The sequence below is a fragment of the Trachemys scripta genome, chromosome 1 (genome assembly GCF_013100865.1).
Source record: "Trachemys scripta elegans isolate TJP31775 chromosome 1, CAS_Tse_1.0, whole genome shotgun sequence".
NCBI classification, from domain to species: Eukaryota; Metazoa; Chordata; order Testudines; family Emydidae; genus Trachemys; species Trachemys scripta.
In genome coordinates, this window is record NC_048298.1 from 29,622,219 (window position 1) to 29,648,863 (window position 26,645).

Genomic DNA, 26,645 nt, shown 5'->3' on the forward strand with positions numbered 1-26,645 from the left:
CTGGAGGTGGGCCCTCCAGGTGTCCATCGTGAGGGTTTCTGAGGATGGAGGGTGTGTGAACGGGGTTCCCCTGCAGACTTTCAGTGGGTCCTTCTGCCACGGGAGAGAGTCCAGAACTTTCAGAAGTGCGATTAGGTGTTTGGAGAGACTGTGCCTGTTTGGGGTGTACACAGTCCTCAGCCACGTCTGAAAGCACCTGAGGTGTGACAACCGAGGAGTTATGTGGCCCAAGAGTTTTAAGCAGGTCCTTGCAGTTTGTGGGCTATATTGTATTGTTGCAATTAGATTGGACATAGTCCAGCCTCTCCTTGGGCAGGTAGGCTCTCACAGGTAGGCTCTCTGGGGAACCCAGAGAGGCTTCAATTAAATCTTTCCTCTGGACTAGAGTCAGTGTAGACCTCTTCCAATTGATAGAGAGACCCAGGAACTGGTATAGGGCTAGTGCCTTGAGGGTTGCTGGCTGAACTTCTAGAGCTGACTGACCCTTAAGGAGCCAATCGTCCACATATGGAAATACTGCAATGCCCCACGGACATAAGGAGTCCGCTACTGCTGAGAGGATCTTGGTAAAGACCCTTGGGGCTGTGGAGAACCTGAAGGGGAGAACTCGACACTGGCAATTATCTGAGCCTATTATGAAATGTAGGAAACGTGTTTACCACCAGAGAATTAGGGTCAGGATGGGAGAAGTATTCCATTCTATGGACTGGAATATATTTATTATCTGTCTACCTACAGATGGGAGGAATAGTGGCAGGTGTTTGCCAGAAAGAATGTACAGGCCTCTTCTAGTGGGATCTAGAGGGATTCCACCACACATTTCACTAGACCTTGGAAGGCCGTAAAGTCATCAGCATACGAGGATAGTGGCAGCATTATAACCTCATCCAGGGAGGAGGAGGACTTGGCTGATGAGGGTGAGCTTCTCTCAATATGTAGTTCTTGCTCCTCTTGTGCCTCTCCCAGTACCTAAGGGGTATATGGTGCCTATGAGTGATGCAGTTCTGGTAGATCTTGGGGTTTCTTTCTAACTGGTATCCTGTAAAACTATTCACCCAAGTGTCTCCAGGGGGTCCAGTAAGACGACTGAGGAGGAGGGGGATAGAGGAAATACCCCCAAGGGTATTCATATCCCCAAGGTCCAGGGCACCTGGCATGCTCCAGAAGGTCTTTTTCAGCGAAGGAACTCAGGGGAATATGATAGTACAGTACTGAGATAGGGCCTATACCAAGATCTCAGAGACTGAAGTCTCCCACCCTGGGCTAAGGAGGGGGGCTCAGGCATTAGTGCCAGTAGCCATGGTTGGAAATCTGAACAAGATACATGTTACAGCTGATGGAGCGGTACTGGGGAGGGGGCTATAGTAGAGCTCCTTAATAGGGAAGACTCTGGTTTGTCTGAAACCAGAAGGTCGTCCAGGGAAAATAATCTGGAGGGTGATGGAGGACTGTGATAGCTTATGGTCAGAGTTTCTGGCTCCAGCATGGAACTCAGACATGGGTCGGTGGCAAGAAGGAGTTGCTGCATGTGGTATTGGAAAGAACAACAGAGCAGCTTCTCTGACCTTGGAGCTGTAGGAAGATGATGGTACCAGAGCGTGGGGAGAAACCCTATGTATATCATGTGCCAAGAGGTGTCAGATGGTACCAAGGGAGGAGCCCTTTGTACGTGAAAGACTTCTCCACGTGACTTCTTACATGCTACTGATGCCTCTATACCAATTTCAGTTGGAGCCTCGGCGGTATCCCTTAAGGGATGCAAGGTTTCCCAGGAGTGAGATTTATGGGGTGACCTACCCTTCTTTGTCTCCCTGGTAAGGGAAAGAGGCTTCTTTTCTCAGAAGTCTTAGTCTCTGGGACTGCTGCTAAGGTTCCAGCAGTCACCAAAGTGTCCTGAGATGCTGAGGCCGATGTACAGGGAGGGTGTAGCCTCTCTGCCTTCTCTAGACCTGCCTTTAAACCCCGAGCAAACCTTGTAATTTGATGGGATGTGGGTGTCTCCAGGAGTGCCCATTGCTACAAGGAAAACACCTGTGGCAGGTCTGTCAGGGCTTAAACCCCAGGGTCTTCAGCATAACCTGATGTGACAAAGCACTAAATCAAAAGTCCTGGAGGGGGAGGACCTCCTTTTGAAAGCACAACTTTGATGAAATTAAAATAAAATAAAAATAACAAAATAAGTAAATAACTAAATAAAGTGACAAAGAAAAATTCATAGTGAGAAAAGGTGGGAAGCTGTAGAACAGCAGACACCAAGTGCTCCCTCTTGAGCGACAGGCGGGTGAAAAGGAACCGAATGGTGGCAGGTCTGTCCCTTCCTATATGCCTTCATATGGGAGCATGGGAAGCTGTTCTGTAGAGGTACAGGCCTATAGATGCTGCTTTACAGTCTCTGGTCGAGAGTGCACAAGTGCTCACATGTCCTGTGGTGGAACACCCATACAGACATGCACTTGAAGAAGAATTATACTATTATTATCACTGCTAATAAATATGGGAAATAGTTTGTTAACTTTTGTCTCTATTGTAACTGATACAGCTGATGACATTGCTTAACATCATCAGTGTTTCCTTCTAATATCCAGGAGCGCCTTTGCCTTCGTTCTATTATACTTTTCTCTTCATTTAAGCCTAATTGAAAAAAATGATATTGGCCATCAACCTCTTAAAGAAGCAGGAATACTAATAATTTATAAGGTACAACTAACTGTATAAATAGTAGGTCACTATATGGCAAAACGCCACGGGATCCTGAACATGAAAGCTCTATATGGGGAGAGCTCCCAGTGAAGTCCATGGGAGGTCTGCATGCAGAGTACTTGCAGCATCTGGCCATGGTTTGCAAAAATGAGTGTAACTTACATGCCAAAAGATGATCTTGCTTCATCTTACATAAGTCAGTTAGTTGTTTCTTCAGCTCCACCCTCCTTCTGACACCCTCCTTCTGCCTTATGGTATGAAAGTTACTCTCACTCGCATACCCACAGAATATCCAGCAGGCAGAAAATACACTGCTTCACTTTTACACTTACATACTGGTGACTCAAAGCCTGGCCAATTTACATCATTACTGTTAATGTTGAATTTTCTATCACGTAATCATGTAGGGCCTGATCCCAGCTCTGCTGAGTTTACGTTCAGCACAGAGGGGTAGAGTGGAAAGCCACCTGTCTGTCTCCTGATCTTAAGGTCAAACTTTGCTTTACATATTTGCTTTACATATACATGATTTCAGTAAGGCTTTTGATGCAGTCAAATGTGACATTCTCACAAGCAAACTTGGGAAACATGATCTGGATGAAAGTACAACAAAGTGGGTGCGTAACTGGATGAAAAACCAAACAGAAAGAAAAGCTTTCAAGTTTACACAGAGCTCTTCTTCAGATCTAGGCCAGACCAGACCAGACCCAAAGAATAGCACTGTGTAAGCTCGAAAGCTTGTCTCTTTCACCAACAGAAGTTGGTCCAATAAAATATATTACCTCACCCAACCTGTCTCTTTGAGAGTGGGGTCATATTCTGATCTTATGAAGACCAATATAAAACAGAGGATCAGAATCTGGCTCCTTATTCTCTCCTTTGCTTGCAATAATTTAGTTAGTAATGAAAATAAGGAAAGAAGAGCTACATTATATGGCTAAAATGAAGGACTAATATCAAAAAATATATGATTCCCTATGCAAAATTATGTTCTATATGATACAAAACACAATTGTACAGGAATGTATATTTTACATTGCAGTTATCCAACTAATTAATTATGTTTTAACTTGAATATTTCCACTAAACGGAAATTCTTTTGCTTACCTTACACTGACACTCTCCATTAGTCTTATTGCAGTCAGGGTCAAATCCTTTACTGATCTCACAATTACATGGACCACAAATGGGATTTCCCCACCAGCCTCTGGGACAAGGCAAGTCAATTCTACAGAATAAAACAAAATAGAAAGGAGGCTCTTTTAAGTTCACTTCTGAGGGGAAAAAAGGCATTGGGCCAAAATTTGCTCACAGTTACATTACTGAGAGTATAATTTGCCCCAGTGCCGTTGCCACAATTCAGCACATACAATAAAAAATAGAAACAGCTTTTGTTCTGCAGGATCATTTCTCAAACTGGCATTGAGTCCAGCTCCTCTCTCTTCAGTCTCTGATAGACAACACTCCTGATTCTGTGCATCTTTTCCCTGCTGCTTATTTATGGCAAGACAAGCTGCTTTCAGTGCATTTCAGAGAGCAGGTTGAATTCTGTTATTCCCCACAATTGCAGGGCTAGTATTCTTATGTATTTTTATGAGTAAAATGTAAATGATGAGTGCTAAAGGATTATTACAGGAGTCTGTGTAAGTGATGCCAATTGGAATATCTGCCTTTCTGGTCCAGACAATGCGGCTGGTTTTGGAAACACTGCAACCAATATGTGTAGCTGTACACTGCAACAACAGAGAGGGTCCAGGTTACAGTTTCCAAGAGGACTGATGCAGCAGATGAAAACACTCCTAAGTGACACACAAAAGGGGACAAACATAGTTCATTACATGAGACTTTCCATTTTCCATGGACTTTATGAATTACCCATATTGCACTCAACTGGGACAATAGATGAGAAAGTGCTAGGTTGCTGTTTGCCTCTCCATGGCCAGCTGGCTCCTTACCAGAGGGAAGGGGTAGGATACCAAGGAGCCCCTGTTCTGTAGAACTCTTAAGTTCTACAGGAACAGAGCTGAACTCTTGCTGTGCTTAGGAGCTCTGCAGGACAAGGGATCTGCCAACCTTTATTGTTATCAGCTCTCAAATGACAAGGGAAATTTTTGTTGAAACAAAAAAGGGGGGCCATTGCCTTATACTCATGGAAGGAATAGGGGAACTGGGAAAAATCAAGACATTGAACAGTAAAAATAATTCTCTTACTTGCTCTCACAGTACTGCCCATAATAGCTTTGTCCACATTCACAGGTGTACCCATGGGATGAGCTAGGTTTACGGACACAGGTGGAGACATGCTCACATGGGTTCAGGTTACACACATCAACACAGTCTCTCCCAAAGTACCCTGGGGAGACAAGGTTATAAGATTACAGCATCCACTGTAATTTACGATGTGCATGTCTTAGACCATCTATTTTAAGCTTATACACTAATAACACATCGTGGATAATCAGTAGATTTCCCCAGAGATACTGTCAGAAAGATACCTTTTTTTCCCCTCGCAGTAAAAAGGTAACAAGCTATACTTTACAACAGTTTGCAAAAACACCTTGGGTGCCCTTGGATCAATAGCTTCTGATTGTTTGCTCAGGTCATGCATTACAAATAGCTCTATATTCTCTTTCTGCAAGTTCAGGAGGTGACTGAACTCATGCAGGCACACACCTCAAAATGAAGACTGACAAAAGAAAAGTTTCAAAATGTCCCTTAGGGGACTTGGGGTGTAAAACATAAATCTAACACTAAAAGTTTGTGTGTGAGATATGAGAACATAGAGAAGATGAACTTAACAAATCCCAAATAATATCAAAGCCCTTTGCAACATAACTAAAACCAGATACAATTCCAATGCTCGAACTATTATGCCTAATTTTCATGTAAACTCCTTTACCTGGGTCACAGACACAGGAGTAGCTGTCCCAGTCATCAATGCAGTAGCTGTGTTGGGGACATGGACTGGAATCACAAGGGTTGTCTACTTCACAGCCTTCCTTTATATTGATCTTGATTGCCTGTTTCATGTTCAACGTAGCTACATTCGTAGAAGTCTCCCCCATTCTTACTCCCTGAGCACAGAAAAACAGTAACATCAACTAAAGAGAGTTTTCCTTTAGGATACAGTGGTACATACCCCAAACAATGCATCTCACTAACTTCTTTAATCTATAATGTGATCTGCTTAGTCAGGTGCCAGCTTTTTTTTTTTTTTAAAGTGTTGGACTTTGATTTAAATCAAGAAGGGAAAGAAGAAATTTCTTGAGGTCAAAAGAGACTGGATTCCTACATGAAGAAAAGGGCAATATTTAATATTTTGGTGCTTGGATATGTTATAAGGATTTAAAAGTTATGCAGAAAACAAAACTCAGGAGGAAAAGGATAATAAATTATTTCTTTCAGGTATCTTCTCATAAATGCAAGCTACTACATATTTTATTCTTACCTGCATACAGCCATAAAAACCCTGCTGCACTGAGACTTGATCTCCAGAGATACCTCCCACAATGATGCTTTTCATTTTTAGTCCAGGAAGTTGATTTCCAATCTGCACAGTGCTCTGTTAAAGAAAGAAAAGGACAGTGGATAAGGGGGTCACCGCACTATTATCCTTTCCATCAGAGAGCACTGCTTTCCTTATAGCTGCACTAATTTGATAGCAATCGACAGTAGGCTAAAATAGAAAAATTTACTAACGAAATTAAGAGCTATTTATCTGATCTTGATTTTACAAGCATGGTCAAAAGATAAAACTCCACTGATTTCAACGGGTTTACACTAAGTGTAAGTCACTGAAGAATCTGGACCATATATGGCTTGCAGTAGGAGCAGTATATGGTATTTGTTTACCATCCCTTCCCCATTCCCTTCTTTTTAAAGACCCTCCGTGATGATGAAAGAAAGGCCAAGTTATGATGCATCTCACCTGATACAGCCCATAGTCCAAGGACACAACAGCCAGGTACTTGATGTCTTTGCCCTCTTTAGCACTCTTTAACTCTATTAACAAATGATGCCATTCACCATCACTGACTCGTGACTGGGTCATCTTCAAACTAGCAACCTGGTTCAGGCCGTTGTAAACTTCAAATTGCACATAGTTGTTCAAGATCTGCAGGAAACAAATATCATCTCTATTCATTGCTGAAATACTGAATTATTCTTAAATGAAGCTCATGATGGACTACAAATATGAGTGCAAGCAAACAATGCTTCTTAGAGTAACGAGCTGTGTAACCTGGGAAAAACTCATAAGTGGTACAGTTGCAACCCCTCCCAACACAATTTAGGGAATTCTGCTTCTAACCTACAAAGAAAGAGAAGAAGAAGATGACAAAGACAAAAATGAGGAAGAAGAAGAATAAAAATGATATGGAATCTGAGTTACAAACACAGGTCAAATCTTTGTGTCAGGACAGAACTCAGCACATCTGGGAACAAGGGGAATAAGGTGATGAAATCTACAGTATCTGATGTTACATATGTTACTTTTAGCTACATGCATGAAGATACATACTCAGTTTAGCCCTGTCAGTTGATATTTGGGGAAATTTTCTGAATTCTGTTCCAGATTAAGAATGCCACACACTTACCTGAATGTTGATCTTGGATGAAGTTCCTGCATTAGCTTGCATTAACATGCCATTAACTTTCCGGGTCCTGAACATGAGTCCAATGTACCATGGTACAGAGATAGTAATATCAAGGTCACTCCAGACAATAATGCTCTCACCACTGAAACGCTGGGGAGAAGGCATTACTGTAAATCAAGAGACAAGAGATAAAAAAAAAACACCATTTTGTATCTTTTAACACAAGGACTTAGAGGGAAAAACAATACAATTTGCCATGGGTTTTTCATCTGCAATTCGTTTTTATAAATGGACCTTATTCATTACTTGTATAGAAGGAGATATAGAACACTGAAGCCAACGGGGGTTGCTCCTGCATATGTCAAGGCTAAATTTGGCCATACTTCTATATAGTGAGCAACCAATCAATTACCATAGATACTACAATTGTCCCGATAATAATTATATCATTTGCCAACAGTTACCACATAGCGATATCATGGCTATCACAATTATTTCCTGTTCTAAATCCAGAAAAGAGAATGTAGTATCTCGGAAAACATTATCTGGTAACTGTAGAGTTCATAATGGTGACCAATGGATTTTGCCTACAATAAAAAATGAAGTCCTAAAATCATGATACAAATAGGTTTGGACTATTCTTGCATAATTTCTCTATATCTGATGAAAATTAAGTTCTATTGTTTGTTTGGTTTTAGTCTAATGTGTTACTGTGTTTATGTATATCATTGCTAATTATGGAATCCAAAACCAAATTAAAATACTGTAAATGTGTTTTGTCCCATAGTCAAGAGTTGAGAACTGCCCTTATAGGCTTCAGCTCAGAAAGGGCACTTAAGCACTTACTTTGAAGTCACTAGGAGTTAAGCCCATGCTAAAATCGTGCTGCTGTTTTGAATTGGGGCCATAAAAACTAGCGAAAGCAACAGAGATAGAGAATCATGTTGTCTGTTAAATAACTTTTTTTTGTCTCAGTTGAAGGGCTCAGCTCAACACTGAAACAGATCTTCATTAACATCTTATTCTAAACAGTGTCTTTTCTTCTTTTCTATGATGTGTTAACAAACTCCTTTTATAAAAGAAGTGTTATAAAACTATAAAAATATTGTATCATAATATTTGCACGAGATTTCATTCGTATAAATACCTTACTAACATGGCAAGAAACAATGTAGTATTATAGACATTATTAGCAGTTGATGCCTCATTTTACTGTTAAGTCAGTATCTTATGAAATCACCAATAGCCCCATATTTTTGCCAGTTGCTTCAGGTATACAAAATAACTGAAGACATCTCTACTAAAGCTAAATAAAAACCTCAGGGTGCTACTATATTACAGAAAGATGTTTCTGGAGAGAGAAATTAAATAAAAAACAGTTATTTACCTGTATTTTAACTGTTGTTGTTGGAGATGTGATGCAGACGTGTATTCCACATAGGTGTGCGGGCGCCCAGTGCACTGGAGCTAGAGAATTTTGCTTAGCAGTACCTGTAGGGGCGGCGCTTGTACCTCATGGCCATATACCCTACCCTGGCTATATGAGGTGGCACTGCCCCTCCCCTCCAATCCTTCGCACCAAACCTCAAGAACATAGACTCCAATGTAGAGAGGGGATGGAGGGTGGTTTGTGGAATGCATTTCTGCATCACATCTCAAAGAACAACAGTTACAACACAGGTAACTAACTATTTTTTTCTTCAAGTAGATGCAGCTGTGTATTCAATGTAGGTGACTCACAGGCAGTACTTGCAGGTGGGGCTCAGTCTATTTAAACAAGGATTGAAGGACTGCCTTCCCAAAGTTTGCATCTGCTCTGCATGCAGCGGTAATGGCATAATGGTTCGTAAACGTATGTACAGATGACCAAATGGAAGCCCTGAAAATGTCCAATATTGGAACATCACTTAAAAACGCCAACAAAGTAGTTTGCGCTCTCGTAGAATGAGCTCACACCCTTTGAGGGGGCATGGTCAGAGCTACTCTGTATGATGTCTTGATACAGGAAGTTATCTATCTAGAGATCATTTGCGCAGAGACTGTCTGTCTCTTCATTTGGTCTGCATATGACACAAACAGATGAGGCAAAGTGGGAAAAGGTTTAGTCCTGTCCAGGTAAAAGCTAGACATTGCCTGATAGCCAATGTTTGGAGATGTTGCTCCTCTGTGGTTGAATGTGGCTTAGGAAAGAACACTGTAAATACATCATCTGATTCAAATGAAACTAGGAGGCCATTTTAGATAAAAACTTGGTGGGTGGCCACAAGGTCACTTTGTCTTTGGAGAACTATGTGTAAGGAGCATCTGCCATCAAAGCCTGCAGCTCATACACTCTCTGCAGATGTTATTGCCACCAGGAATGCAGTTTTTTGACACAAAAGAGAAAAAGAACAAAATGGCTAAAGTTCAAACGGAGGCCTTATCAGAGTTGCTAGGACTGTATTAAGGTCCCACAAAGGAACTGGTTCTCTCACTTCCAAGAGCCTTGCTACCACGGTATTCAAAAATACTGACCTCCCATGGATGGGTGGGTGAAATGCTGAAGTCACCACCAGGTGCACCCTCAATAAGCTATGTGCAAGATATGATGACTGACGATGTAACAAGTGTAAAAGTATAATTAGGCAGACCAAAAAAGCATTTGAAGAGCAACTTGTGAAAGACACAAAAACTAACAGCAATTTTTTTTAAGTACATCAGAAGCACGAAGCCTGCCAATCAGTGAGGCCACTGGACAATTGACGTGCTAAAGGAACACTCAAGGAAGACAAAGCTGTTGCGGAGAAGTTAGATCAATTATTTGCATCAGTCTACACTGCGGAGGATGTGAGGGAGAGTCCCAAGCCTGAGCTATTCTTTTTGGGTGACAAATCTGAGTAACTGTCCCAGATTGAGGTGGTTTTGGAATAAACTGATAAATTAAGCAGTAATAAGTCACCAGGACTGCATGGTATTCACCTGCATTCTGAAGGAATTCAAATATGAAATTCTAGAACTACTAACTGTGGTACATAATCCATTGCTTAAATCAACCTCTGTATGAGATGACTTATGGACAGCTAATGTGATGCCGATATTTTAAAAAGGCTCAAGAGGCAATCGTGGCAATTACAGGCTAGTAAGCCTAACTTCAGTATCAGGCAAACTGGTTGAAACTGTTGCCAATAACAGAATTATCAGATACATAGTTGAACCTGATATGGTGGAGAAGAGTTAACATGGCTTTTCTAAGAGAAATCATGCCTGACCAATCTATTAGAATTCTGTGAGGGTGTCAGCAAACGTGTGGGCAAAGGAGATTCAGCAGATATAGTGTACTTGGACTTTCAGAAAGCCTTTGACAAGCCCTGGGATGATTCTGGTCAGTTTTATGGGACTTCCTCCTCAGCATCCCTGAAGCAGGTGAGTAGTTCTTCCGTCTCTTGGGGGAGATGGCAGCACTGGACTGCGGAGTGACCTCATTCACCAAGTCCAAAGGCGACTGCCAACCAGATGTGGGCCTTGGTGCCAAAACAGCCCTCATGGCCTGCTTGGGGTGCTGCTTCAAGTGCAAGTCTCTGGCCATCTGGTTTCTTTTGGTGAACAACTTACAGATAGAACACCGTTCCCTTGTGTGCCTCTTGCCTAAACACAGCAAGCACCTCATGTGGGGGGGTCAGTATTAGGAATCGCTGCTCCCCCCGCCCATTCTTGAACCTTGGAGTGGGTCACACAGGAAGTCCTAACTAAATCTAACTTAACCTTAACTAACACGATCCACGGTACAGTAGAACCTCAGAGTTATGAACACCAGAGTTACAAACTGAGCGGTCAACCATACACCTCATTCAAAACCAGAAGTACACAATCAGGCAGCAGCAGAGACCAAAAAAAAAAAAAAAAAAGGCAAGTACAGTACAGTACTGTGTTTAAACTGTTTAACATAAACTACAAAAAAGGGGAAAGCAGCAGTTTTCTTCTGTATAGTAAAGTTTCAAAGCTGTGTTGTCAATATTCAGTTGTAAACCTTTGAAAGAACATAACCTTTTGTTCAGGGTTATGAACATTGCAGAGTTACAAACAACCTCCATTCCCGAGGGGTTCATAATTCTGATATTCTATTGTACTACTAACCATATAAAAACTACTTACAAGAAGGGAAATTCTCAGAAAAACGGAGACAGGGAATGTGAGGTGATAACCACACACAGCTCTGACTCCAGTCACAGGCAGTGAGAAGAAACTGAGGGGAAGGTTGGGGCAGCGCTGCCTCATATAGCAAAGGGAGGGGCTACAGCCCTGAGGCGCAAGTGCCACCCTTGCGGGTACTGCTAGGCAAATTTCTCCAGCTCCAGTGAGCTGCGCTTGCACAATACACGTCTGTATCTACTTGAAGAACTATATACATATCTCTTTTGGTGTTGAAGTGGTAAACAAAGCAGGCAGTACGAGGGTGGTAATTTGCCCCAGTGTATCTTGGATTACTTGATTTTAATTAACAGATTAAGCACAAAGGAAATGGCTCTGAGGCAACAGGAAACTTTTAATGAATTTCAAATCTTCCAGAGCCAGGTTGGTGAGTTGTCTGAATTACCCAACCTTTAGGCAGCGGGAATGCTCTTGTGCAACTAATAAAATATCTGCACTAGCAGCACAGAAGTGAATGCTCCAGTGTTAGGAAGAAGCCCACAGCATTGCCCCAATCTCTAATCTTGAGCAAATATATTTTACGCAGTGAACCACTGGGCACAGCCTTCAGTGAAAAGCACCTTATTGTTAGAGTTGTGTCCTGCAGTTAGGTCCCCATCCTGCAACACTCATGTACATGTAACTCCTACTGAAGTAGATGGGAGTTTTGTGTGTGCAGAAACTGCAGGATTAGGCCCTTAAAACAGCTGTTCTACAGTACATCCCAGTAGATGACAGAAGCACAAGTTCACCTCAAGGGACATTAGAACCCATAAGGCTTAAGCTGCTGCTTGCAATTTGAAACTGTTATGTAAAGCCTCCGCTCAAATGCGATTGTAAGATCTGTAACTTATATCATTAAGTTCTGCAACCTTTTTGCAGACTTTGTAACTTCAGTTATTCTTAGCAGAGCCTTTTAAGTTTTGTAACCTTTGCAAGCTCTATAACCTTTTCAAGTTACCACTTGTATGAATTTCCAAGCTGTGTAACAGCCCATCACACAATCAGAGAGAGTGTGAACAAGGGAGTGTGAACAAGGGAGTGTATGTGTGTGGGAGTGTAGAAACTGCAAGGAGAAAGGAGCCCAGAGACAGGAGCCAGGTATGTATGATATAATCTGCCCTGAGAAGGCCATCACAAAGTGCAGTAAAGAGAAGAAGAACCTGGTATGCATGAAAGGAACTGGTCTGGGAATGCTTCTCAGTGACGGACACAGAAGGAAAACTCAGTGTACGTGACAGGAGCTGTCCAGTTCCAGAAAAAGGAAGCAGCCATGCACACAAGCAGCTGCTGCTCCTTGACCTGCTCAGCAGCCTGGATTCGTGACCGCAGGCGGACACACCAGATCTCCCCCTCTTCGGCTTCTCGGTCTCCATGCTGTCTCCGGTAACTCTCCGCCTGTGTAAGTGTGTAGGTGCATGAGGGTATGAATGTGGTGAATGTGGGCGTGTTTGATTAAGCTCCATCTCTTTTCTATCTGACCCAACAGCGGCATCGTAATAAAACTAATACAAGTGTGACCCTGGGTTGGTTTTTAGGGGAACAGAGGTAACAGGAACACAGTCCTCTAATTAGTCGTGCCTCTCTTCTAACAGCTAAGTTTTCCCACGCTCTACAGCAAGATGTTGTTGCCAGCTCACCACAAGCAGATAGGGAAGGAAATGGACAACAGAATTCATCGTGTAGCTTCACCATTTTGAATTCATTTCTCTAAATAATCAGTACTCCACAGTGCAACACTGTTGTATACACTTGACTTGATTCACTCCTGTATATATATATATATATATATATATAGGCTTCTCTCCCCTAAAGGTCTCACCAATGGAGAGCAGCTTTAAAGTGCAGTCAGAACTCCACAGGAGCCCAGCCAGTGGAGGGAAAAATCAAAAACACTGGTCTGCAATCAGAACCTCATGTATTCCACAGTTGTGGCATTTGCCACAGAATCCACTCTTTGCCTATCCTTTGCTGCAGAACTATGCTCCAAAATCTAATCTTTCATTTTTAAAATAAATTTTATGTTTCTAGCTCTCGTTTGCAGGATAACCTTGGCAATATGAACCGAGTATAAATGATGCAGCGATGTCTACCTGACCCTGCAGACAGCCTGAAACAATAGCTCTGAGGGCTTATCCATTCACCTGATTGAGGAGCTGACACTGTACCCTAAACATGATTATTTAAATGTCAACACTGTTTACGGTTTCACTGCTCATCATTTTTGCAGAAATATCCAGAAACATCATTAAGCAAAGAACCTCAAACTGCTCCCCACACCACGCTGTGTGCCAAAAGCTCCAAATGTCCCCTATCCAGCATCCCCCCGACTTCTATAACACAGCTGTGTGTGGTCAATACTATAATCTCTGGCAATCTGAAAATGTGGGGATGTAAACAACATATGGGCTACTTGTATGCTTCCTTCCTTCTTTTTCATAATTAGCTTGTTAAAATATCTCCGTTTTTTAATTTAAATGAAGCTATCACCAAATGTCCTGCCTGCCTCACCAGAGGGCCACAGGATCAAGGGACCCTGACACAGAACTTAATTCCAGCTTGTTGTGGAGGACATGGGGCCTTGTCTACAGATGACAAATGTAAACATACTGGTTTGTTGTTGGGTTTGCTAATGCTCTGTTTAGATTTCCACACACCCAAGGAGCTAGATGCAAGTTTCTTCTTCCATTTATGCTTTGTCCTCCTCTAACCCCCAGGGGACTCCTAGCTATTGGTATAATGAATTATTACTTGAGTTATGGTAGTGTACAAAAGGACCCATGAGGACTAGAGGTCCCATTGTGCTAAACACTGTACAAACACACAGGATGACATTGTAAGGATAAGGCCTTTTCCTGTAGCCATATTGTAAGGTCTGAGGCCTTTGTCTGCAGCCACATTAGGAGAACCACAACCATGAACTAAGAAGCATAAAGTCATATCCTCACATTTCATCTAAATTACATTAAAACAGCTTAATATCGGGCTGTTAAGAAGGCGATCCTGTCCTAATAGTGCCCATCATCACCAGATAAAGAAACAGATCTTAAGATGGTTAAAGAAAACTTTGTTTGATGGCATTCTGTCTGGTAAGAAATCACTTATCAACAAGTTGTGGTTGTGAAATCCCTACTTCTTTACTGTTTGTCTTTATGGTCCCCACTTCTCTATTGTTCATCTGTATGGTCTCTGTCTGGTTCTCTGATTGTTTCTGTCTGTTACATAACTAATTTTGCTAGGTGTAAATCAATTAAAGTGGTGGGGTATGATTGGTTAAAGAATTGTTTTACAATATGTTAGGATTGGTTAGAAAACTGTTTAGTAATACTTTAGTTAAATGATTGGTTAAGGTACAGCTAAGCAGGACTCAAGCTTCACTATATAAACTGGGGTCCAAAAGGAAGTGCTTGGGAACCAACTCCAGGTCACAACCCCAAGATCAGAAATGCCAGACCTCAACACCATGCAGAAGCTGTAGTCCCCCACATGACCTGATCCTGACTGGCCAGCAGGAAAAGTTTGTCTGCCTAATTGGGAATGGTGAGCATTGTATGCTTTGCATGTGCATTCTGTTTTGGTGATTGTTAATAAATAGAGGTTAAGTCGGATATTACTGTGTAAGGTTCTTTCACTGGTAAAAAACCCCGTAAACCTGCAAAAGATTAAGCTCTGAGTCCACAGGGAATGGGTGTTTTCCCGGAGCCCACGGAGGGGTAAAGTTAGGTACCTTTCCCCTGGAGCCCTAGGAACTGGGAAAGGATGGGCGTGACTAAATCAACCAGGTTATATCTTGAGTCCTAGGATCTAGGTAGAGGTGGAAGCCTTGAGCTCTAGGAACTAAGTAGAGGTGTGATGTTCTAGAGTGTCGGGCAACAAATTTAGGGTAAAGTTGGGTGCCTTATACCCAAAGCCCTAGGAACTGGGAAAGGGTGGGTGTGCCTAAAGTAACAGGGTTACGCCTTGAGCCCATGGAAAGGTAAAGGTTAGTGCCCTAGAATGTGTGTAACAGAGAACTGTGTGCAGGTAACAACATGGCCCCTGTCCTGAAGAGCTTAACACTCAAATAAGATAGATTCTTGACCTAGCCAAGTTCATTGATATATATTCAGTGAGGTTGAAAGAGATGCAAAATTGCTAGAACAGCTGTTCAGAATGTATCAGTCAACTGAGCCCAAATAAGGATTTTACATTTACATGTAAACTTTTCAAAACCAGAAGTCTCCCAAGTCTATATTTAGGCACTTAAATAAGTGGCCTGAATTTCAAAAGTGCTGAGCATCAGTAGCTCCCATTGACTTCAACTTTAGGCTCCTGAAATCATTGCCCACATTTGGGTTCCCTAATAGTTCCCTTCTTTTTGAATTTCTGAATTGTCTTTAATGGATATTTTGCCCCACAGCTATATTATGAGAAATAAGTAAGTTATTTGTGACCTGTTGCCTACAGACTGAAAATTCTTCAAGAAATTGAAGCTTTGGCAAGAATAAGCATTACAGCACTATATTTAATGCATGAGAAACGTTTGGAATGGGGGATAATACTGTTGCATTTACCATGAATCATACTGGTTAGTACATGATTAGGTATTAAAACGTACCTTTTAATTATGTAAAATAGCCAGTAAGGTAATTTTTTTTACTCCAAAAACCTGATGAGCTGATACTTTTTTTCTTGGTATAATAAGTAAAGAAAATATGAATTTGATACAACTCTTAATCTTTCTACCCAAAACTAGGAGAAAGAGAAAAGAGACTCAGGCCCCTTGACTTCAGTGGAATTATTCCACATTTACACCAGTATGAATGATATCAGAATTAGGTCCTGCCATTTTAGCTAATCATCCAATCCTGCAGTTTCAGCACAGTTAATCTCAGTGGAATGATTAACCAGTCAGATGCTATATAACACATGATGAAACCAGCGAATGGCTGACAAAGCCACCTGTTATCAGGCAACATGACAAATGAGATCTTTCTTTTTGAGGAACCATTATCCAATAATCACTCTAGCATCTATTTCCTGCTAGCGGGAAGCAAGAGGGTGCCTAACTTCTTTTGGATACGGAATAAGGAAACCCCTGCTCAAATTTCAAAGAGATAGGAGTCAAACTACATCAGTGTACATCTGGAATAATTCCATTCACTTCAGTGGAGTCCCTCCAAATTTACACTAGGGCAGGTGAGGCTAGAATCTGAACTTTTATTTCTTAGAAAGCAACCTAAATCTAGTTTTGCTGGGATTTTCCCCTTAGAATGGGAGCATCACTACAAATTAGCAACCTGTACTAACCTAGGCTAGCTGCTATTCCCATATAGACTGTGGGTCGGGGCTGTAATGCCAATGCTGCTGCATTGAGCCTCAGCCTCCAGCTATGGTTTTCCTAATGAGGAACCTCCCTTACCTCCCCAGGAAAGTAACCGGGTCCAAATTTTTCATTCCCTTATAAAGCACACCTGCTGCTCCTTTCCTATATTTTATTAACAAGTTTTACATATGTATACATAGTGTTTTCTGTCATAAGTATAGTCCAATAAAATGTAAAGTGTTCTTATTAAAGAGGGATTGCTGAAGGAAGTAATAATTAAGTCCATGTTCATTTTGGGCCTGACCCAAAGCCCACTAAAGTCAAAGGGAGTCTTTCCATTGATTTCTATATGCTTTGCATCAGATGATTTTATTTTAAGTAAATTATCAATAGTGCCAATCTTTGTAGAACTAATTCACTAATGTTAGTAAATAGATAGGAAAAGATAAAAGCTATTACTGTTTATCCCAGTAGGATTTCCTGATTGATATTTTCCTGCCTTTTGAACCAAAAGTCAGCAACCATCGTTAATATATAGATGAGCACACACAGTTATTTCAAATATATAATGGATGAATTTTACACTTTATTGCAATATTCCATTTTCTGTCCCCTAAAGCATCTCAAACTTTCATATACATTATGAGAAGTTAATTATTAAAAACTAAATGCCAAAACACACAGGTAAACTTGAGGACACATACACTGGGAGCCTTGTGCACCTACCTTGCTCACAGTTTTTCCCACCATACCGCAGGGGGCAATCACAAGTGTAGGTGTTCCATTTATTCACGCATGTGCCTCCATTTTGACACCAATTAGTATCACAGTAGTTCTTCTGAGCTGCACAACCTGGAATTTAGAAAGCAGAGCTATTCAGCCTAAAACCATTCCACATCCGTGTATTTGGTAATGGTGGTTGCATAACATCAAAACAGACTTAAAATTACTTTAACAATACGTTTCTGAGTGACCGTTTCTGGGCTTTTTTCAATTCTGAAGGCAAAGGAAATCATTAAAGCATTACAACACTTTGAGAGCCATATGATCAAAAGAGACCAAGAAACCTCTCAGATAAAGACCAAGGGCTTAATTCTGGTGTAACTCTATTGAACCCAGTGGAGTGATACTATGTAGGAATGTGCCTCCAAATCAGAAAGCAACCAAACTGAAATCTTTCTTTGTTCTACTTCCCCTGAAACAGGAACATATTTACCTAGATGAAAAACTGAATTGTGTTCAGCTAATTTTAAGGTAAAGACACAATCTGGCAAAAGCCCGATAATTCAAATTTAGTGCTGAAGTTCCACTCTTAACTCATGGTCATTACTCATTAATTACCTGAAAAGAACACACAGGATCAGAAGTGAGTGCCTCCTCTAGTGCATCACTGAACTAGACTTCCACCAGGCTGTGAGAAGAAAGAACTATCTACTTTTACAAATCAGAGATTTGCTCTGCTCTGTCCTGTGGAGATCTGAGCACCACTTCCCACTTGCTGCCTCTTCCAATACAGGAGCCAGACAGCTGAGACTGTACTCAGAAACTGGTCACTTTATAAGGCAGTACAACGGTATTCAGCAGCCCAGAAGAAGTGCAGCTCATGTTTCATTTTTAAACCACAGTTTTTTAAAACTCATGATAAGTATGCACAAGCTTCTGAGCAGCTTGCATTTCAGGTTTGGAGAGCTACTGTATTTGTTTTAAAGTATAACCAGAATTGGTTAAAATATTCCATTCTTCTTGACCTCATTACACTTCGTTTCAGAGCAGAGTGAGCTTTAATAGCTGAGATGCAAACATATGAAAATGGAAGGTTATTAAAAGAAATTCTGGTTCAACTGTTACAGTTCAGGGCAGAAGTGCAGCTCAAGTACCACCTTGCCATCAGAGTGCTTGGAACACGACTTAGAGCAATGTTCATTTAGGGCTAAATTCTATGTGCAAATCCCTGAATGATATTCTCCTCAGGACCTAGAGAAGCTTTGTAAACCTCCTAAGTGCCATTTCATTCTTTAAGTGGTGCACACAGCCTCAGGACATTGTGTGGGTCTTCGGCACTGGCATGAATTTCACCTCGCTCAAACAAATGGGGTACATGTAGGGGATTTATACAGTGACCAGGCTAGAAAAACTTTTCCCTTATTTTCCAGACTGCTCCATGGTGGCTACTACAGATTCAAAGATGCAACAGCTTCTGTGGCTGTTATATTTCTCCCAGAGAGATGGCAGAGGGATTGGCAGTGAAGAGTAAAAGCGTGTTTCCCTCTCCCCATAACCCTATCCAACCTGCTCTGCACTAGGGTTGGGCAGACTCCTTATTCATACTCCCAAATCCTCCCCTCCACTGTTCAGCTGAGCTGAAATAATTCCAAGACCAACTGGGCCTTCCATATCCAGTGGCAGCATTGCAGGGGTGGGGGGAACGGAGTAGGAGGGCAGGATTTCTCCTGAGGCAAAAAATTTCAAGGACTGTCGTCACAAAAACGTTCATGTCCCTCACTGCTGTGTACATGCGCAACTAGCTGACCTACACCAGTTTGCACCCTGCCAATCAAGTGCTATTTTTCACATGGAAAGGTTGCACTTGCAGTTTTCCATGCATACCCCATGCACCCGCCTTTGAAAATCTGGTTCTTGGTGTGCACAAGAACTCTGAGCGTGACAGAAAGCTTTTTCTTGTGGCCTTTTGAAGATCTGGAAGCTTATACCTGCAAGAGTGCCATTATTGGCTATGAAACTAGCCATATCGATTGGTTTGTTGTCAATGGAGAGGTTCCTCATACAGCCAATAAACTCTCTGTTGTGCACAGGGAAGTCTTCAGGTAAGTTTGGGACACCCCCAAGCAGGAGAGGTCCAGTCAGGTCCAAAGATCTAAAGAAGTAAGAAATTAGCTGGATTATTTTCATGTCATTTGTTTGGCCTCCTTTACTTTACAGTTTCTTCACAGCTAATCTGACTAAAGAAATCTGAGATATTTAACTATTTTCTGTTAGCTCATTATTTGCAGGATTTAGCTTCACAAGACTGTAAGTACCGATCTCAATAATAAAAAAGAATCATAATAAAATTAGCTGCAAATTTGTAATTTAGGACTGTAGGAGCTGCCATACCAACCACACCAATAGAGTCAAATATTGGTCTCTGACAGTGACCAGTACTAGCTATGTTAGAAGGTGTAAATGGAAAATTATGAAACAACATGCATCTATGGAAATTTCTTTTTAATCCCAGACAGTGAGATGTTGATTTATAGCCTAAAGCAGGAAGGTTAGTATGTTATATACACTTTTATTCTGGCTGGTGTAACTATGGATAATAATCTTGTTATTCATAAATGGCTAGTCCCTTTTTGAATCCTCCTAGGCTCCTTATGTTAACATCCTGTGGCAGTAGGTTCTGCTGGATAGTTATAGAACCTATAAAAAGTATATATTTTAATCAGTTTTAAATGTTAACGAGTCTTTTAACTTCAATGAGTGTCCTCTTGTTCTTGAATTTCGGAAAAGGGTAAATATAATCATCTGACTGGCATTTTCGATATAATTCATTGTTTTTATATATTTCTATCATGTCTCACCTGTTATTCATTTTCTCTCTAAACTAAATAATACTAATCTTTTCAATCTTTCCTCAGACAGAAGGCTTTCCATGTATCTAATGATTTTCATTGCCCTTCTCTGGATCTTTTCTATTTCTCCTATAGCCTTTCTGAGATGGGATGATGTACCATTAATTTAAAATATCATGTCAAAATCTTTTTAGTATTACTCTCTTTTTCTTAATGCAGCCTCACAATTTATTTGCTTTTCTGACTGTTGCTGTACAATGAACAGATGTTTCCACTGAGCTTTCAACAATGATCCCAAACATTTTTTCTTGTGTCTTTACAGTTATTTTAGACTCCACAATGTGTATGAGCCATTTAAATTGTTCCTTCTGATATACACTGCCTTTCACTTCTGTACTCTGAATTTCATCTGCCAGTTTAGTCAGTTTGGTTTCTTATAAAATCTTTGCTATGTGTGCTTTTCTTCTCACTGCCCATGTGTTATTGCTCAATTCCTTTTAAATATGAGAATGAATAAGAAATATCTATAAAAAGCCCTTACTTTTTTGAGCCACTTTGAGTTCCTTGGGCAGCACATGTGTAGTTCCCAATGAGACTTCCGAAGCGCACAGCCACTGCAGTGTCACAGTCATCCACTGTTACTACTGCCACCTTCTCTCCTGAAGGTCCATGAGGAATTCCTAATCGGCCAATGTGGGGCTTCAAGAAAATAAACAACATACCTGTAAATAAGGCTACAAACTCAGCAGAATCAACATGCCTGCAATCCACTCATACACATCATTCTGTTTTTAAGATGACTAAAGTAGGCTGTGCAACCAAACATGCATTAGTTAAGGCAATCTCACTTACAACTCAACTGTGCAAGAGGAAACAAAATGGCTGACTTCATCTGAGAATAGTAACAAGCATCTAGAAGAACAGCGTGACAATTCTGCTCCTGTCACCAACTCTCCCCTCTCATCTAAAGTGAAGAGCTCACTTAAAAATATTATATTTCTCAGTCTTTTCCTTGCAAAAACAGCTTTGACAATATAAACTGACAGAATATGTCTCACTAGGGTTAAAAGTGTGAAACCAATTTTTCATTTAAAAGAATGATAGCCCCCTCACAGCAACCCAGGACTGGGCTTTAGAGTGCAGAAAAAAATACAGCGACAGGCTACTTGATTTTGGGAAAGATTCCAGATCAAGATCACAACTTTATACCACTGTGTCACCCAACTACTGTTGATGGCACTAGGGCTGCCTCAGAGTCCCAACGACCCCTGGTCCTCTGCTGAGCAGACAGAACGACCTCAGGCCACAAGGAGAGGCAGTTCCACAGAGAGGCAGCATGGTGTAGTGGACTAAACAAGGGACAGAGAGCAAGGGATCATTCTCAGCTCTGACACTCAGTCCTTCAATGGCCTTGCTTCAATCACATAGGCCAACATTTTCAAATATTTTTGTGGGTGATGGTCACAAATGTTTTGCAGGGCTGGCAACAAATGTTAAGGCCAGTTCTCATCTTATACTGTCTATCTGGATACTCACACTATAGCACTGAGCTCCTCACTAGCATTAATGAGTTTACGCTCACACAACACCCTTGTGAGGCAGAGGTGTGGCATTTTACAAACAAAGAAATGAGGCACAGAAAAAAAATGATTGATGGTCACAAAAGTCTACAGCACCACCAGGAACTGAACACAAATCTCCACCCAGGGTCTTAACCACAAGAATATCCTTTGACTTTTTATAGCTCCATTAACTTCAAAAGAGTTATTTCAGTCTGACACCTGTGTAACTAAGCGGAGAACTAAACAGTCACCAGGAAACTGAGATACAGATCCCTCAAACTGAGGAATAACATATTTGTAAGAGACACAGTAACAGTGTGACAAGGTGGGGGAGGTAATATCTTTTATCAAACCAGCTTCTGTTGTTAAAAGATACATGTTTTCGAGCTCACTGTGAGAAAGAGCTCGATGTATGCTCAAAAGCTTGTCTCTTTCACCAATAGAAATGGGCCAATAAAAGACATCACCTCACCCACCTTGTCTCTCTAATTATCCTGGGGCTAACAGGACTACGACAACATTGCAAAAAACAATAACAGTATCAGTCTAAACTAAATAACAACAATTGATAAAAGAAAGTCATTTTTCATATTTCATACCTGTAGAAAGCAACTGAGTCTTTCTTCTCTAACGTCACCGCTTCTATGAGAACACTGTATGTAATATACAGCATTGCATGAGCCAAATCCTGCTCACTTTATTCATATCCCACTGAGGTCAATGGGGCTCCTCAGTATTTAACACCCTACCTATTACATACTTGAAATCACAGAGATATTCTTATGATCCTTTGATCATCAATAGTAGCAACTGTTGAAAAAAATAATGATGCATGGGCAAGTTTGCTTTAGCTTGCAGTGCATTCCCTTCACAACTTATATAGTCATTTACATGGCACATTTCTTTGGTATTGAATTTATCTGTACTGCAACCTAGGAAGTAACGGGGATAAAAGATCAATTCTGTCAGTTTCAGATTTTGCATGAATTTACTGAAATGGTTAACAGTCCCTTTCATTAGCTGCAAAGAATAACAGCTTCATTTATAAAGCTAATTATACTGGTGCATAAAAACATTTTAAAATGAAGTTTCCTGGTCTCAAACAATTCCAGTTGGAAAGTATTTTCCATTTCCTCTATGAACAGATAACATGATCACATAGTTTGGCAGCTGTTCATGTAAAGGTTTTGACCTCTATTAAGTGATATTAAGGCACGTTTTGTATTTCCCAGATTCTATGGGCTACATAGCAGCCTAATTTGGAAATGATTGGGAACATACATAGATGCGATGCTGAAAATGTTAGTAACAAGCTGGTCAAAATTAAGGAATTAATAAATAAAATATTCCAGCTAATAGCAAAACCTTCTGCTCCAAAGTTGTAATTTACATTTTTGGTACAAATGTTATATATTTTGAAGAAAAACTTAACACTTAAGTTCAAGATGTTTTAGTTAAGCAAGTCTGTTTATTAAATTAGAAGCACCAGAAGATATGCCAGAGGGCGTCTTCTCCCTCCACTGGAGGAGTCTGCTCACAGTTAATCAGGCTTGCAGCCTGGATTTCCTAGTGAATCCACAACTGCTTCTGGATATCAAGAAGCTGCAGTGGCTAAGGCAGCTCTTTGTCCCTTATATTTGACTAGGAGTTGCAACTTTTTCTTTTAGCTGATGCTTTGTCACAGTGATCCTGACCTTTGACACCTCAAGATTAGATTATTAGAGTATACTCTACAGTTCTTAAAACTGGAAAAGCTTGGAAGCTTAAACTGATACAGAATATGGCAGCCTGTTTGTCATCGAGGGGTCCCCAACTACATAACTTTCTCCTCGCCTCAGTTCAAAAAAATCCTGAATCTTCTGACTTTCTCATCATGTTGCACGGCCTGTTTATTCTCCAAGACCCCCTGAAAGGGAGGGATCAATTGCTGGTAAGGGACAAAGTTTGTTGGTGATTTAGTGGGCTATGGAGAATCTTTTTTTCCTTTTAAATATGGTTACAATATCCACCTTTCCAGCACCTGACATGGGGTATACTTTACAACAAAAAGACAAACATCTAAAATAATGTAAGTAAATATTAAAATAAATCAAGTAACTGTTCCTTATACAGAAGGGTTCAAAGCAACAATGGATCAGGAATAACAGTGCAAAGAAAAATAAACTGGTGAGACTAAATGATAGCAGACAAAGCATTCCTATTTAGGGTCTGCTTCTTGCTCATATGGAAGACAAATGAGTTTTGCCATTGACTTCAACAGGAACAGGACTGGGCCCTTACAGAAGATAGGTTCAGTTAAAAAATAGCAACATCCACACTGTCATTCTCAGAGGGAGATTTCAAGGACACAAGCGGGAGTTAGGTGCTCCGTTCCCATGACTTCTAATGGGAACTGGGCACCTAGCTGCCCTTTGTGCCTTTGAAAATCTCTTCTTGAAACACCATGCTACCTAAAAGCCAAGTTTCATTAGCTTTGCTGTACAGTAATTCTGCATTCATGAGTAAACGTTCAGTGTGGTGCACAGGAATTTACCAGCATGACTCCCATTAATGTTAATGGAAGTCATGTAACTAAGTCCTGCTCACAGAGCTGAAAATTTACCTCTCACTGTCTAACCCTAAGGGCTGCCTTTCCACATAGTGTTTGTGTGGAAATAGATTGGGGTTCAAACTTCAAAGACCACATGCTGTAAAAGTGAGAAATATGCAGAGGTACCAACAGCTCAATAAATAAATAACCAAAAAATAATCTACGCAGAGGTCTCAGTTCCACATATGCAAATTAGAAATGAAGTTGATTCTTCCTCATCTCACAAAAACAAGCTGCACCTTGCAGAGCATTCTCGTTATTATCATGTCCCACATTCAAGTACGTTGCACCAATTTTTATCTTTGCTTGCTACATTGCCAATGAATGACCTTACAGATTCTTGTCTTACTTAGATAAGGGTAAGAAGCAGCTCTGGCTTATCAATCAAGCATAGGTTTTTGGGAGCCAGGAACCCCTCATTTCTAATCCCACTTTGGACGCTGACTCATTCTGCAGCCTGGACATATCACTTAGCCTTGTGTATTTGACTTTCCCCCACCTGTAAAATAGCAATAATAATATTTACCTCCCTCAGATAAGGGCAATTAGCACACACAATCTCCACAGAGCTTTAAAAACATTAACTATGCCTCAACACTCCAGTGAGGGAGGTTAGAGTTCTGACACCATTTTAAGGAGGGGCAATCTGAGGTTTAAGGTTTAACCCATGACATTCCCCATGACACAGAGGGAGCCATGGTTAGCCTCACGATTATAATGAAGAAGTTCCAGACTCCCAAGCCTGTTTAATCAGACCACCTCTCTCCTTCAGACCATGATAAAGCCACCTGTGAGATGTCTCAGACTCAATGAATGCCATCAAATGTGATCTGGAGGAACCATCTTCTCAGAGCCCAAAGGTAAAGATGACATCCTTTTGGGTGCAGATTTTTTATTTCTAAGGTCTATAGCAGACTCAAGTGACACCTCCACACATGTATTTTATTCAAGATGTCAAGTCAGATTCTGGTAAGATCCAGCTGAGGAATGGCAATCTGTTTGGCTTTTTTCCTGATTCTTCAACATAAACAAATATACATATACTCTCACAGGTGTCCATTCACACATTAAAATGCTAATAATCTTAATCTGTGAAATTTCAGTTTTACCGTGATGGGGTCGTCAGAACATGCATCTGTTTTATAGTCTGCAAATTTGATATCCTTTCTGTCAGTATCTTACTTTAAAAATCAGAGACAATGCTAAATTGATGTACTTCAATATGATTTAGAAGTTCCAGCCACTGAAAGCACATATTTAAATCATTCATGCTCCATTCAGTTATCCATTAAAGGTACAGATGGTCTCGTGGTAAATACTGTAGAGAAGAGATCCACAGATTAAGGGATAATGCAGGCTCTGTCTTAAACACTTAATGGCTACATTTTTTGTACTGTATTAATTATATTTCTCAAATGTCACAATCTAAGTTCAGTGGCCAGTTTAACAAAATGGTCCAAACTTCTGTGGATTTATTTGTAAATAAATCAGATCCATGACATTTAATATTTTGTACTTACTGATAATGGTTGCAGAGTAAAAACTGTTTCTTTGGTCAGTTAGTGGCAGAGGTGGGAACCCAATTCTAGATTTCCTGCTCTGTGCTTAATCCTCTAGACCACATGGCTTTTATGGTGGCATCACCTTCATCTCCTTCATCAGTGGCAGCTTTCTCAAAATTCACAAGTGCACATTTTTGAGTGGAAGTGCCCACTTTATTTTTCCGGAAACATCCAGAGAGTAAAAAATATTGTTATTCAACCTCATAAAATTGCTCCACTGTTATGGATGTTTCAGGGACTCAACGCAGGCTCATTTCAACAATAAACATTTCTATTATAAATATTTCAGTCTGCTCTAGCCTCTTTGCTTCCTTTGAAGCAACTGACAACAGAGGAAACGGCTTTGCAGCAAACCGTAGACAAGAATAACAGTGTGAAAAACATAAGTGAGTACCCTTGAAAGGGAGACACAACAAACCTAGTTAAGCCTGGCATCTGTCCATTCTTCTCAGGGGACAGATATGAAGGTGCATATTATAAACATATTCTTTGTTTAGCTCACTGCACAAAAAACATCTATTTAAAAAAGTTAAGCTATTAGACTTTTCCATGTCAAGACTTAATACACAGTTCAACTTGTTTGCCATCATCA

The 26,645-nt window shown here is 40.7% G+C and overlaps 1 protein-coding gene across 4 annotated transcripts in view; it reads right to left on the minus strand.

Annotated features, from left to right (window-relative positions):
• CELSR1 (cadherin EGF LAG seven-pass G-type receptor 1) overlaps positions 1 to 26,645 on the minus strand; it is a 265,428-nt gene that overhangs the window by 48,697 nt on the left and 190,086 nt on the right. For all 4 annotated transcript variants that reach the window (XM_034767045.1, XM_034767036.1, XM_034767029.1 and 1 more), the window contains exons 6-14: positions 20,881 to 21,038; positions 19,479 to 19,642; positions 17,494 to 17,619; positions 7,296 to 7,462; positions 6,629 to 6,814; positions 6,149 to 6,262; positions 5,600 to 5,774; positions 4,912 to 5,053; positions 3,808 to 3,928 (exon numbers count right to left, since the gene is read on the minus strand). In XM_034767045.1, the coding sequence (XP_034622936.1) occupies positions 3,808 to 3,928; positions 4,912 to 5,053; positions 5,600 to 5,774; positions 6,149 to 6,262; positions 6,629 to 6,814; positions 7,296 to 7,462; positions 17,494 to 17,619; positions 19,479 to 19,642; positions 20,881 to 21,038 (1,353 nt within the window). The remainder of the gene's footprint in view (positions 1 to 3,807; positions 3,929 to 4,911; positions 5,054 to 5,599; positions 5,775 to 6,148; positions 6,263 to 6,628; positions 6,815 to 7,295; positions 7,463 to 17,493; positions 17,620 to 19,478; positions 19,643 to 20,880; positions 21,039 to 26,645) is intronic.